Source organism: Pristiophorus japonicus, chromosome 1 (genome assembly GCF_044704955.1).
Source record: "Pristiophorus japonicus isolate sPriJap1 chromosome 1, sPriJap1.hap1, whole genome shotgun sequence".
NCBI classification, from domain to species: domain Eukaryota; kingdom Metazoa; phylum Chordata; class Chondrichthyes; family Pristiophoridae; genus Pristiophorus; species Pristiophorus japonicus.
Genome location: NC_091977.1, coordinates 16476961 through 16489865, shown reverse-complemented (window position 1 = coordinate 16489865; position 12905 = coordinate 16476961). Strand labels below are relative to the sequence as shown.

The following is a 12905-nucleotide window of genomic DNA, read 5'->3' as shown; positions in this document are numbered from 1 at the left end:
GCACTCGGCCATTTTTGTAGTTCTTTGTAGCTGTTTAATTTTTGAACATTTTTTTAATTAAAGCACATTGCCATCAGCACAGAGGCTTCTTGCAGCCTTCTCACTGTCTCCTTCTCCCCCCCCTCCCCCGCCCCCCCCCCCCCCCGCCGCAGGAAAGAACGGGCGCCTCCTCTCCCCTCCCCACCCCCCCCCTCCCGCAGGAAAGAACGGGTGCCTCAGGCTGACTGCAGCATTCTCTGTGCCTCAAGCACTTTCACACAGGTAGGAAGATGGTTTATTTAATCTTTTCTTTGCTTATAAATGTTTATTCAGGTTGGATTTATTTGTATAATATTTGTCAAAGTATAAATAAGGATTGATTGTAGAATTTAATGACTTCCCTTCCCCCCCCCCCCCCACCTCGTTCTGGACGCCTAATTTGTAACCTGCGCCTGATTTTTTAATGTGTAGAACAGGTTTTTTCAGTTCTACAAAAATCTTCACTTGCTCCATTTTACTTTAGTTTGGAGTACGTTTTCACTGTGGAAACTTTGAAATCAGGCGTCAGTGGCCGGACACGCCCCCTTTTGAAGAAAAAATTCTGTTCCAAAGTAGAACTGTTCTACCTGACTAGAACTGCAGAAAAAAAGTGGAGAATTGCGATTTCTAAGATAGTCCGTTCTCTACCAGTTGCTCCTGCAAATCATGTGGAAACTTGGGCCCTAGATGTTTTCCTATCACATAAGAACAGAAATAGGAGGAGTAGGCCATACGACCCCTCGAGCCTGCTCCGCCATTCAATAAAATCATGGCTGATCTGATCATGGATTCAGCTCCACTTCCCTACCCGCTCCCCATAATCCCTTATTCCCTTATCATTTAAGAAACTGTCTATTTCGGTCTTAAATTTATTCAATGTCCCAGCTGCCACAGCTCAGAGGCAGCGAATTCCAGAGATCCACAACCCTCAGAAGAAATTTCTCCTCGTCTCAGTTTTAAATGGACAGCCCCTTATTCTAAGATCATGCCCTCTAGTTCTAGTCTCCCCCATCAGTGGAAACATCCTCTCTGCATCCACCTTGTCAAGCTCCCTCATAATCTTATATGTTTTGATAAAATCACCTCTCATTCTTCTGAATTCCAATGAGTAGAGGCCCAACCTTTCCTCATAAGTCAACCCCCTCATCCCCAGAATCAACCTAGTGAATCTTCTCTGAACAGCCTCCAATGCAAGTATATCCTTTCGTAAATATGGAAACCAAAACTGCATGCAGTATTCCAGGTGTGGCCTCACCAATACCCTGTAGAACTGTAGCAAGACTTCCCTGCTTTTATACTCCATCCCCTTTGCAATAAAGGCCAAGATTCCATTCGCCTTCCTGATCACTTGCTGTACCTGCATACTAACCTTGTGTTTCATGCACAAGTACCCACAGGTCCTGCTGTACTGCAGCACTTTGCAATCTTTCTCCATTTAAATAATAACTTGCTCTTTGATTTTTTTTCTGCCAAAGTGCATGACCTCACACTTTCCAAAGTTATACTTCATCTGCCAAATTTTTGCCCACTCACTTAGCCTATCTATGTCCTTTTGCAGATTTTGTATGTCCTCCTCACACATTGCTTTTCTTCCCATCTTTGTTTCGTCGGAAAACTTGGCTACGTTACACTCAATCCCTTCCTCCAAGTTGTTAATATAAATTGTAAATAGTTGGGGTCCCAGCACTGATCCCTGCGGCACCCCACTGGTTACTGATTGCCAACCCAAGAATGAACCATTTATCCCTACTCTCTGCTTTCTGTTCATTAGCCAATCCTCGATCCATGCTAATATATTACTCCCAACCCCGTGATCTTTTATCTTGGGAATAAAGATGTAATTCCAATCTGTGCCCATTTTTCCCGCAATTCCATGTTTGAATCCCTCCAATCCAGTTTCCACGCCTGCCACAGTACCGAAACGACTCTCAAAGTCACAAATTACATTCTTTATGACTGTGACAAAGGCAAACTATCCCTCCTTGTCCTTCTTGATTTGTCTGCAGCCGTTGACATGTCTGTCCTTCTCCACTGTCGTCCAGCTGGGTGGGACTGCACTTGCCTGGATCCATTGTGTATTATGTATCATGTATTGGATTATGTATCCAATCGTAATCGGCGAATCACCTGCAATGGCTTCTCTTCCCGCCCCTGCATCGTTACCTCTGATGTTCCCCAAGGATCGATCCTTGGCATCATCATCCGGAAACACCGGGGCAGTTTCCACATGTACGCTGATGACACAGAGCTCTACCTCGCTACCACCTAACTCGACCTTTCCACGGTCTCTAAATTGTCAGATTGCTTGTCCGATATCCAGTTCTGGACGAGTAGAAATTTTCTCCAATTGAATATTGGGAAGACTGAAGCCATTGTTTTCAGTCCCCGCCACAAACTCCATTCCCCAGTCACAGACTCCATCCCTCTCTCCAACTCCTGTCTGAGGCTGAACCAGACTGTTCGCAACCTTGGTGTCATATTTGACCTTGAAATTAGCTTTCAACCACATATCCGCAGCGTAACTAAGACCGCCTATTTCCACCTCCATAACATCGCCCGTCTCCGCTCTTGCCTCAGTTCATCCACTGCTGAAGCCCTCATTCCATGCCTTTGTTACTTCTAGACTTGACTATTCCAACGCACTCCTGGCTGGCCTCCCACATTCTACCCTATGTAAACTAGGTGATCCAAAATTCGGATGCCTATGTCCAAACTCGTACCAAGTCCTGCTCACCCATCACCCATGCTCGCTGACCTACATTGGCTTCCAGTTAAGCAACGCCTCGATTTCAAAATTCTCATCCTTATTTTCAAATTCCTTCATGGCCTCGCCCCTCCCTATCCCTTATCTCCTCTAACCACCCCCCCCACCCCCCGAGATGTCTGCACTCATCTAATTCTGCCCTCGAGCATCCGATTATAAAATCGCTCAACCATTGGTGGTCATACCTTGTTGCCTGGGCCCCAAGCTCTGGAACTCCCTGCCTAAACCTCTCCGCCTCTCTACCTCCTTCAAGACGCTCCTTAAAACATACCTCTTTAGTCAAGCTGCACTAATTTCTACTTATACGACCCAGTGGCAAATTTTTATCGCATAATACTCCTGTGAAGTGCCTTGGGATGTTTCACTATGTTAAAGGCGCTATATAAATACAACTTCTTGTTGTTGATGTAAAGACATTATAGACATTAAGCTAACTGTTCTATAGTTCCCTGGACTTGTTCCGATATTTAAGAGGGAGAGACAGAACATTGTCCGCCATTCCCTTTTCTAATGAATTCATCGTGTCTCTGCTATCTCTTTCCTCGCTTTTTATCCTCTCTGTTTGGTTAGTTTATCAATTATTGACCCTTGTACCTTAAAAGTTATGTCCACTTTGTTAGTCTTCCTGGTAAATACAGAGAAAATAATGATTAAATATTTCTGCCATTTTGCTGTCATTACCTGGGAGTTTCTCTCGTGCATCCCTTAGTGCCCCCATCACTATATGGAGGATATTTTTTGATAATTTGGTTTTGTACTTCCTGTTGGCCCTCCCAAATGTTTTTTTTTAAAACTCCTTTCCGAACCTCTCTGCATTCCCTTTTGATATCCACTCCTTTGTTTTCTATGTACTTAGTGCAAGCCTTTTTCTTCAGTATCATTTTTTCCCTCATCTCTTTATTCATCCATGGTGGCTCATTACTGGTTAGTTTGTTCTTGTTTGTAAGCAGACCTCTGCATCTATTGATTGTAGTGAAACAAGAGATTTAATCCAAGATTCACACAAGAACACTCGAGCAATATCGATGAAAGCTCAGTGGGTCGATTTTCAAAACTATAAGTGATTACTTTCATTCGGTGTTCAAAGAGCAAACCAATAATATGTGAGCTGAATTTCAACAAATATTAAAATGCAATGCAACAGAAAATGCTCAGCGGGTCACGGAACATTTATAGAGGGAGAAACAGAGAGTTACCGTTTCAGGTCGATGACCTCTGATGAAAGTTCAGCGCCCTGAAACGTTAACCGTTTCTCTCTCCACAGATGCTGCTTGACCTGCTGAGCATTCCCAGCATTTTCTGTTTTTATTTCCGCTTTCCAGCATCTTAAGTATTTTGCTTTAATATTAGAATGCAACTTATTTACCTCAGAGACTGTGCAGCTATGTTTTCACATATAGTCAGGCAGTGAGTTACACGGTCCTTTTTGGTCGTGGCAGATTCTTTTTTCCTAGAGAAAATGGAAAGAAGAACAGCAATCAAGCACCTACAGTACATGTGTGTTCTGAAAGGGACAGAATTCCACAAATGTAGCTCTTCACCACCATCTTTCAACAGTAGCACTTCAAAAAAAATTGAAGACCACAATTAAATCAACTTCCAAAACGGTGTTTATCAAAGACACCAGTAAATTGTCCATAGTATTGCTTATAGAATCATAGAATGGCACAGGAGGCCATTCAGCACATCAAGCCTGTGCCGGATTATTGAATTATTCTCATATTAACAATGATTCCCATTTTCCCTGCTCTTAACCTATGGCCCTGTAATCTTCTCCGCCTTCAAGTATTTATCCAATTCCCTTTGCTTGAAATAATTCCTCCTAAGTTCCTCCTTGGACAGGTTAGGTGAATGGGCAAATACATGGCAGATGTGGTATGATGTAGATAAATGTGAGGTTATCCACTTGTGGTTAAAAACAGGAAGACAGATTATTATCTGAATGGTGACAGATTAGTAAAAGCAGAGGTGCAACGAGACCCGGGTGTCATGATACATCAGGCATTGAAAGTTGGCATGCAGGTACAGCAGGCGGTGAAGGCGGCAAATGGCATGTTGGCCGTCATAGTGAGAGGATTTGAGTATAGGAGCAGGGAGGTCTTAATGCAGTTGTACAGGGCCTTGGTGAGGCCACACCTTGAATATTGTGTACAGTTCTGGTCTCCTAATCTGAGGAAGGACATTCTTGCTATTGAGGGACTGCAGCGAAGGTTCACCAAACTGATTCCCGGGATGACAGGACTGACATATGAAGAAAGACTGGATCGACTAGGTTTATATTCACTGGAATTTAGATGAATGAGAGGGGATCTCATAGAAACATAAAATTCTGACGGAATTGGACAGGTTAGATGCAGGAAGAATGTTCCCGATGTTGGGGAAGTCCAGAACCAAGGGTCACAGTCTAAGGATAAGGGGTAAGCCATTTAGGACCAAAATGAGGAGAAACTTCTTCACTCAGCGTTGTGAGTATGTGAAATTCTCTACCACAGAAAGTTGTTGAGGCCATTTCGTTAGATATATTCAAAAGGGAGTTAGATGTGGCCCTTACGATTAAAAGGGATCAAGGGGTATGGAGAGAAGGCAGGAGTGGGATACTGAGGTTGCACGGTCAGCCATATATTGAATGGTGGTGCAGGCTCGAAGGACCAAATGGCCTATTCCTGCACCTATTTTCTATGTTTCTATGTTTCTGCTTCTAGTACTCATCCCTGGTTATCGACCAGTGGAAATATTTTTAGAGGGCTGTCAGGCTGTGCACTGCTGGAGTTGGCGATTGAAGCAGAGACCATGTCAACATTTAAGTGCAAGTTAGACAGTTGTTCGAAGGAAAGTGAGATGAATAGACATGTGAACAGGCTGGGCACAGGATATTCGGACTGCTGTTGCTGCTCATGTGCAGGATAAACACCAACAGGGACGAGAAGGCAATGTTTCCCCTTAAGCTGCTCTGCCTCACAGTAATTGGAAATGCCCCGCTCACCAGCTTTTACATTGTAAATACATGTGCAGAAATTTAAAGGGACCACACTTTAAAAGAAACAGGCCACACAGAACAGAGTGCAGCTTACAGAGAACAGTGCTGATTGATAATGCAGCAACAATCGGATCGACCTGTGATTGCGAGGCAACATCCTGATTTTTCTTAAACTCTCCAAAAACGCACTTAGTATTGCAGAAATGCAGCCAAAGTCAAACTGAACCGATCCAGTTTCAAACCATACGCGGAGCACAAAACGGCAATTACAGGCACCAGATCATACCCGGAATTTCCAAATAGGCATTGGATGCTGCGTGCAATAATGGGCTCCACACAGTGGGAAGTATATTACAGCTTTGGAGAGGTTACAGCGCAGGTTCACTAGGATACTGCCTGGTTTGAGGAAATACAAATACGAAGAAATTCCGGAGAACAATACAGATTACAGGGGGAATAGGACAGAAGTGTTTATATTTATGAAAGGATGGGACAGTGCCGATATACCCTTGAGTACAGACAATTAAGCAGTGATCTAATTGATGTGTTTAACCTAGTTTACAGATTTGATAGGGTAGGTAGAGAAACTATTTCCTCTGGTGGGGAGATTGAGAACAAAGTAAACATAACCTTGAAATTAGAGCGAGACCATACAGGGGTGATGTCAGGAAGCACTTCTTCACACAAAGGGTAGTGCAAACCTGGAACTCTCTCCCCCAAAAGGCTGTTGCGGCTGGGGGTCAATTGAAAATTTCAAAACGGAGATTGATAGTTTGTTGACAAGGGTATGAAGGGTTATGGAACTAAGGTGAGTAGATGAGAGTTAAAATGTAGATCTCATTGACTAGAGGAACAGAAAGAAAGACTTGCATTTATATGGTCCCTTTCTGACCACCAGATGCCCCAAAGCACTTTACAGCCAATTACGTACTTTTTGAAGTGTAGTCATAGAAACATAGAAAATAGGTGCAGGAGTAGGCCATTCGAGCCTGCATCACCATTCAATACGATCATGGCTGATCATTCCCTCAGTGCCCCTTTCCTGCTTTCTCTCCATACCCCTTGATCCCCTTAGCCGTAAGGGCCATATCTAACTCCCTCTTGAATATATCCAATGAACTGGCATCAACAACTCTCTGCGGTAGGGAATTCCACAGGTTAACAACTCTGAGTGAAGAGGTTTCTCCTCATCTCAGTCCTAAATGGCTTACGCCTTATTCCTAAGACTGTGTCCCCTGGTTCTGGACTTCCCCAACATCGGGAACATTCTACCCGCATCTAACCTGTCCAGTCCCGTCAAAATCTTATGTGTTTATATGAGATCCCCTCATCCTTCTAAACTCCAATGTATAAGGGCCCAGTTGATCCAGTCTCTCCTCATATGTCAATCCAGCCATCCCCAGAATCAGTCTGGTGAACCTTCGCTGCACTCCCTCAATAGCAAGAATGTCCTTCTTCAGATTAGGAGACCAAAACTGAACACAATATTCCAGGTGGGGCCTCACCAAGGACTTGTACAATTGGAGTAAGACCTCCCTGCTCCTATACTCAAATCCCCTAGCTATGAAGGCCAACATACCATTTGCCTTCTTCACCGCCTGCTGTACCTGCATGCCAACTTTCAATGACTGATGAACCATGATACCCAGGTCTCGTTGCATCTCCCCTTTTCCTAATCTGTCGCCATTCAGATAATATTCTGTCTTCGTATTTTTGCCTCCAAAGTGGATAACCTCACATTTATCCACATTATACTGCATCTGCCATGCATTTACCTACTCACCTAACCTGTCCAAGTCACTCTGCAGCCCCCTAGTGTCCTCCTCACAGCTCACACCGCCACCCAGTTTAGTGTCATCTGCAAACTTGGAGATATTACACTCAATTCCTTCATCCAAATCATTAATGTATATTGTAAAGAGCTGGGGTCCCAGCACCGAGCCCTGCGGCACTCCACTAGTCATTGCCTGTCATTCTGAAAAGGATCCATTGATCCCGACTCTCTGCTTCCTGTCTGCCAACCAGTTCCCTATCCATGTCAGTATATTACCCCCAATACTATGTGCTTTGATTTTGCACACCAATCTCTTGTGTGGTACCTTGTGAAAAGCCTTTTGAAAGTCCAAATACACTACATCCAGTGGTTCTCCCTTGTCCACTCTACTAGTTACATCCTCAAAAAATTCCACTGTTGTAATATGGGAAACGCGGCAGCCAGTTTGCGCACAAGCAAGCTCCCACAAACAGCAATGTGATAATGACCAGATAATCTGTTTTCATGATGTTGGTTGAAGGACAAATATTGGCCAGGATACCAGGGAGAACTCTTCAAAATAGTGCCATGGGATCTTTTATGTCCACCTGAGGGAACAGAGTCGTCCTCAGTTTAACGCCTCATCCGAAAGATGTCACCTCCGACAGTGCAGCACTCCCTCGGTCAGCCTAGTTTTTAATGCTCAAGTCTTGGATTGGGACGAACCCACAAACTTCTGACTCAGAGGCGAGAGTGCTGCCCACTAAGCCAGTGGCAGACGCCTCTGAATAGGCTTGAGGGGCTAAATGGCTTACTCTTATTCCTACGGCAAGAGAAGCAGACTGTTTGCAGTAGTTAAGGGGTTAGAATAACAATTTGTATTTATATAGCGCCTTTGACCCCAAAAAATTGACCCCAAGCCTTATAAGGAGAAATTAGGGCAGGTGACCAAAAGCTTGTCAAAGAGGTAGGTCTTGGAGAAAAAAAAAAGAGGTAGAGAGGTCTAGGCAGGGAATTCCAGAGCTTATGGCCTAGGCAACAGGAGGCATATCCATCAATAGTTGAGCGATTATGATCAGGGATGCTCAAGAAGGCAGAATTAGAGGAGTGTAGATATCTTGGGGCAGTCGAGGAGGGTTTAGAGGAGATTATAGAGATAGGGAGAGGCGAGGCCATGGAGGAATTTGAAAATAAGTATGAGAATTTTGAAATCGAGGCGTTGCTAATGTAGGTCAGCGAGCACAGGGGTGATGCGTGAGCGGGACTTGGTGCAAGTTAGGACACGGACATCCGAATTTTGGATCACCTCAAGTTTACGCAGAGTAGAATGTGGGAGGCCAGCCAGGAGTGTGCTGGAATAGTCAAGTCTAGAGCTAACAAAGGCATGGATGAGGATTTCAGCAGCAGATGAGCTGAGGCAAGGGCAGAGACAGGTGATGTTACGGAAGTGAAAATAGGCCTTAAATACAAGAAGAGATTTAGAACAGAGCAAGAGAAACCTTTTACAGAGACCTGTGCCGCTGTGCAATTTACTTGCAAGGTTAGTGGATAAGGCAGAAACTCTCTCAGCGTTTGAGATTAGATTGGATGGATGGATGGATGAAGGAAATGGGAACAGGGTGGGTAAATGTGATTAGAACCATTTGCTTGCGTGGAGTGCAAACACCGACCTGCACTGGTTGGGATGACGTGCTCGGAGGCGACAAGCTATGCTAACTGAGCTGACTGTTGAGGTGTAGAAAGTTTGGCTCATGGCTACTCACCCTCTCCAACTGTGGGAATTAGCAGGCCTGCTGCTGGCTCTTGTCCACTCTGTCACCCACCACACACACACACCACACACTGAGGGATCTCAGTAGCATTGTATGTTTATATTCCACCATGTTGTAGCACAGCATCACCTGGTTGGGTTTTCCTGTTGCTGAATTATTTATAACCCTCCTCCTCCTCTCTCTAGTACTGCTCGACAGAACCTGGTGAACCTCGAGTACATCGGACAAGTGGCCTTCCTTCAGGTGAGAGGCTGAACACCAAGTGTCAGCAGGCTACACATCTACAAGTCGGCGAGATCCGCTTCACCCCACCCCCGCCCGCACATCGGTGCGTGCACTTACGAAGGATCACTGGATAACGATTATAAGCAGGAACCCTGGCCAATTACCCCCCCAGCTACTTCATTGAAACCACTGAACAGTGGACGCATTAGGGAACCAAGTCTCAACGACGGATTGCTAAATGCCCATTCTCAAGTCTTGGATAACCTGCCTACTAAACAGAAGGCCATCCAATTAGTTAGCCGGATCAGCCACAGCTCAGTGGGTATCACCCTCGCTTTTGAGTCACAGGGCTGTGCGTTCAAGACCCACACCTGAGAAATCAGCACAAAAATCTCAGCTGACACTCCAGTAGTGAGGGTTGTCGGAGGTGCCATCTTTCGGATGAGACTTTAAAACTAGGCCCATCTACTCCCCTGCTCTTCTACGATGTAGTGCCATGCGATTTTCGTAGAAGAGCAGGGGAGTTATCCCCAGTGTCCTGGCCAATATTTATCCCTCAATCAGCATCACTTTAAAAAAAAAATGATCTGGCCATCATCACATTGCTGCTTCTGGGAACTTGCTCTATGCAAATTGGCTGCCACATTTCCTACATTGCAACAGTGACTACACTTCAAAAGTACTTCATTGGCTGTAAAGCGCTTTGGGACGTCCGAAGGTTATAAAAGGTGCTTTATAAATGCAAGTCTTTCTTTATAATTCGAGCAGAGTTCTCCCAGGGCCAATATTTATCCCTCAACCAACATCACTAAAACAGATTATATCATTGCAATGTGTGGGACCTTCCTGTGTGCAAATCAACTGCTGCATATCAGACTCTACAACAGTGGCTACATTTCAAAATACCTCATTGGTTGTGAAGCACTAGGGGGACATCCTCAGGTTGTAAACGGCGCTGTGCAAACCTTTCCTTTTTCTTTAGTCAAAGTCAAGTATCTACAAGAGTAACTTTACTTGATGAGAAGAGGGGATAGGAAGAACTAAGGTACGGTACATTGATCTCACAGGTTTGGCATCAATGTGAATGTCTAATTCAGGTGTGGGGACCCGATCTGACTCCAGAGAGAAGTGGAGTCAGATCACCTCCTCAAAGGTATCTCTTTCTTCCCGGACATGACATCGGGCCCCTACTCTAGATTCAGGCCACAATATCCACCTTACAAGGCGGCACTGAGGGCAGATCCACGCACCTCCCTGCAGTGGTAGGGCAGAGTTCTATGAGAAGGTGGATGGGAGGGAAACATTTTAAACATGAGGAGGACAGCGAGCAGCTTCTCCGACGCAGAGCAGATCAGTAACCTCAATTGGTGGCTTTGGAACTTTCTTTTTTTGCGTCTTGTGTGACCCCTGCAAATGTTGAAAAGCCACAGAAACGCCCTGCCCTAAATTCCGACGGACAGATTCAGCTACTCCAAAAGGAAGACGCCACTGCAGAAAGCATTTGTATTAGCATACTGCAGCAAAATATGCTGAGAAGTTAAAAATACAGGAAGTTGATCACCACAGGGACCCCAGTTTGAAAACTTGAGCTGAAATGATCGCACACTCGCTTGCACTCCATAAACTGCTTTTTTAAAAAACAAATTGACTGAGACAATAACTTGCATTTATATAGCACCTTTAACGTCCTGAGCTGCATCATGGAAGCATGATTTAAAAAAATTACTCCGAACCACATAAGGAACAGGCGGCCAAAAGCTTGGTCAAAGAGGTAGGTTTCAAGGAGTGATTTAAAGGAGGAGAGGGAGAGAGAGAGGCAGAGAGGTTTAGGGAGGGAATTCCAAAGCTTAGGGTTCAGGCAGCTGAAGGCACGGCCGCCAGTGATGGAGCAATAGAAATAGAGGATGCGCAAGAAGCCAGAATTGGTGGGAGCGCAAAGATCTCGGAGGGCTGGTGCAGGTTACAGATAGGAGGCAAGGCCATGGATGGATTCGAACACAAGGATGATCATTTTAAATTTCATGTACTATTGGACCAGAAGCCAATGTAGGTCAGCGAGCACAGGGGTGATGGGTGAACGGGACTTGGTGCGAGTTAGGACACGGGCAGCAGAGGTTTGGATGAGCTCAAGTTTATGGAGAGTACAAGGTGGGAGACTGACCGGAAGAGCACTGGAATAGTCGAGTCCAGAGGTAACAAAGGCATGGGTGAGGGTTTCAGCAGCAGATGAGCTGAGGTAGTGACGGAGATGGGCGATGCTACGGATGTAGCAGTAGGTGTCTGGGTGATGGAATGGATACGTGTTCAGAAGCTCAGTTCAGGGTCAAAGAGACACTGAGGTTGTGAACGGTCTGGTTCAGCCTTAGTCAGCGACTAGGGGGATGGAGTCTGTGGCTAGGGAACAGAGTTTGTGGCGGGGACCGAAGACACTGGCACACTGAATTCCAGCATAACTCAAGATGACAGCGGTTCGCGTTAACCCTGCACATGCATTTGACATAATTCCAGCTATGTTTAGAGCAGATAGGATTAAATTGGGATGTTATTTTCTAATAATTATGCCAGGGACAAATGCTTTTCCAAATGATTTCTATTACTGCTGTTGCCAGTCAATACTGAATGCCAAATTTACCCGTGAGATTTGATCTCACGGATAACAGTAAACCTCCCCAAGGGAGCTCTTCCAGCAGTATATCTCCTGCAACTGCTCCAACCAACAAAGTCTAGCAGCTCAGGTAACTTGGGCATTAAGCATGACATCACCAGCTCACTCAGGCAACAGGAAGCAACCCACTCGTGCACACGATGTAGATGACATGAATCCATTAAAAAAATTTATAACAACATACGCCGTTTATCATGTGTCTGCTGAATATACTTTGGAGAAACACTTCTACAAATACCTGGTTGAGTATATAATTGTTCATCTTCAAGGACCAATGCAGGCACCATTGCCATGCCCTTTCCCTAGACAACACTCCAAAACACAACTCATTGTGTGAAGGTCCGTTCTCTTACCTGTTTCTATTCTTTCTAAACACGAAAGGGGAAAAATTGCAGGGCTGGAGGAAAGTGCAGGGGAGTGGGATAAATTGGATAGCTCTTTCAAAAAGCACAACAGGCCAAATGGCCACCTCCTGTGCTGCATGATTCTATGATTATAAATGTAAGTAGTTTGTTGTTTAGGAGTTTTGATACAGGAAAAGGAGGAGGGGTAGCACGGTTAATAAAGGGTGAGATCAGTGTGTTAGTGAGAAACGATATTGGCGCAGAAGATCAAGACGTAGAAATCAGTTTGGGTGGAGATAAGGAATAATAAGTGGAAAAGTCGCTGGCGGGCATAGTCTATAGGCCCCCAAACAGTAGCTACACTGTTGGACAGAGTATATAAATCAA

At 44.9% G+C, this 12905-nt stretch overlaps 1 protein-coding gene across 8 annotated transcripts in view; it reads right to left on the bottom strand.

Moving 5' to 3' along the window:
- htt (huntingtin) overlaps positions 1 to 12905 on the bottom strand; it is a 250339-nt gene that overhangs the window by 220495 nt on the left and 16939 nt on the right. For all 8 annotated transcript variants that reach the window (XM_070877815.1, XM_070877836.1, XM_070877828.1 and 5 more), the window contains exon 2: positions 4149 to 4232. In XM_070877815.1, the coding sequence (XP_070733916.1) occupies positions 4149 to 4232 (84 nt within the window). The remainder of the gene's footprint in view (positions 1 to 4148; positions 4233 to 12905) is intronic.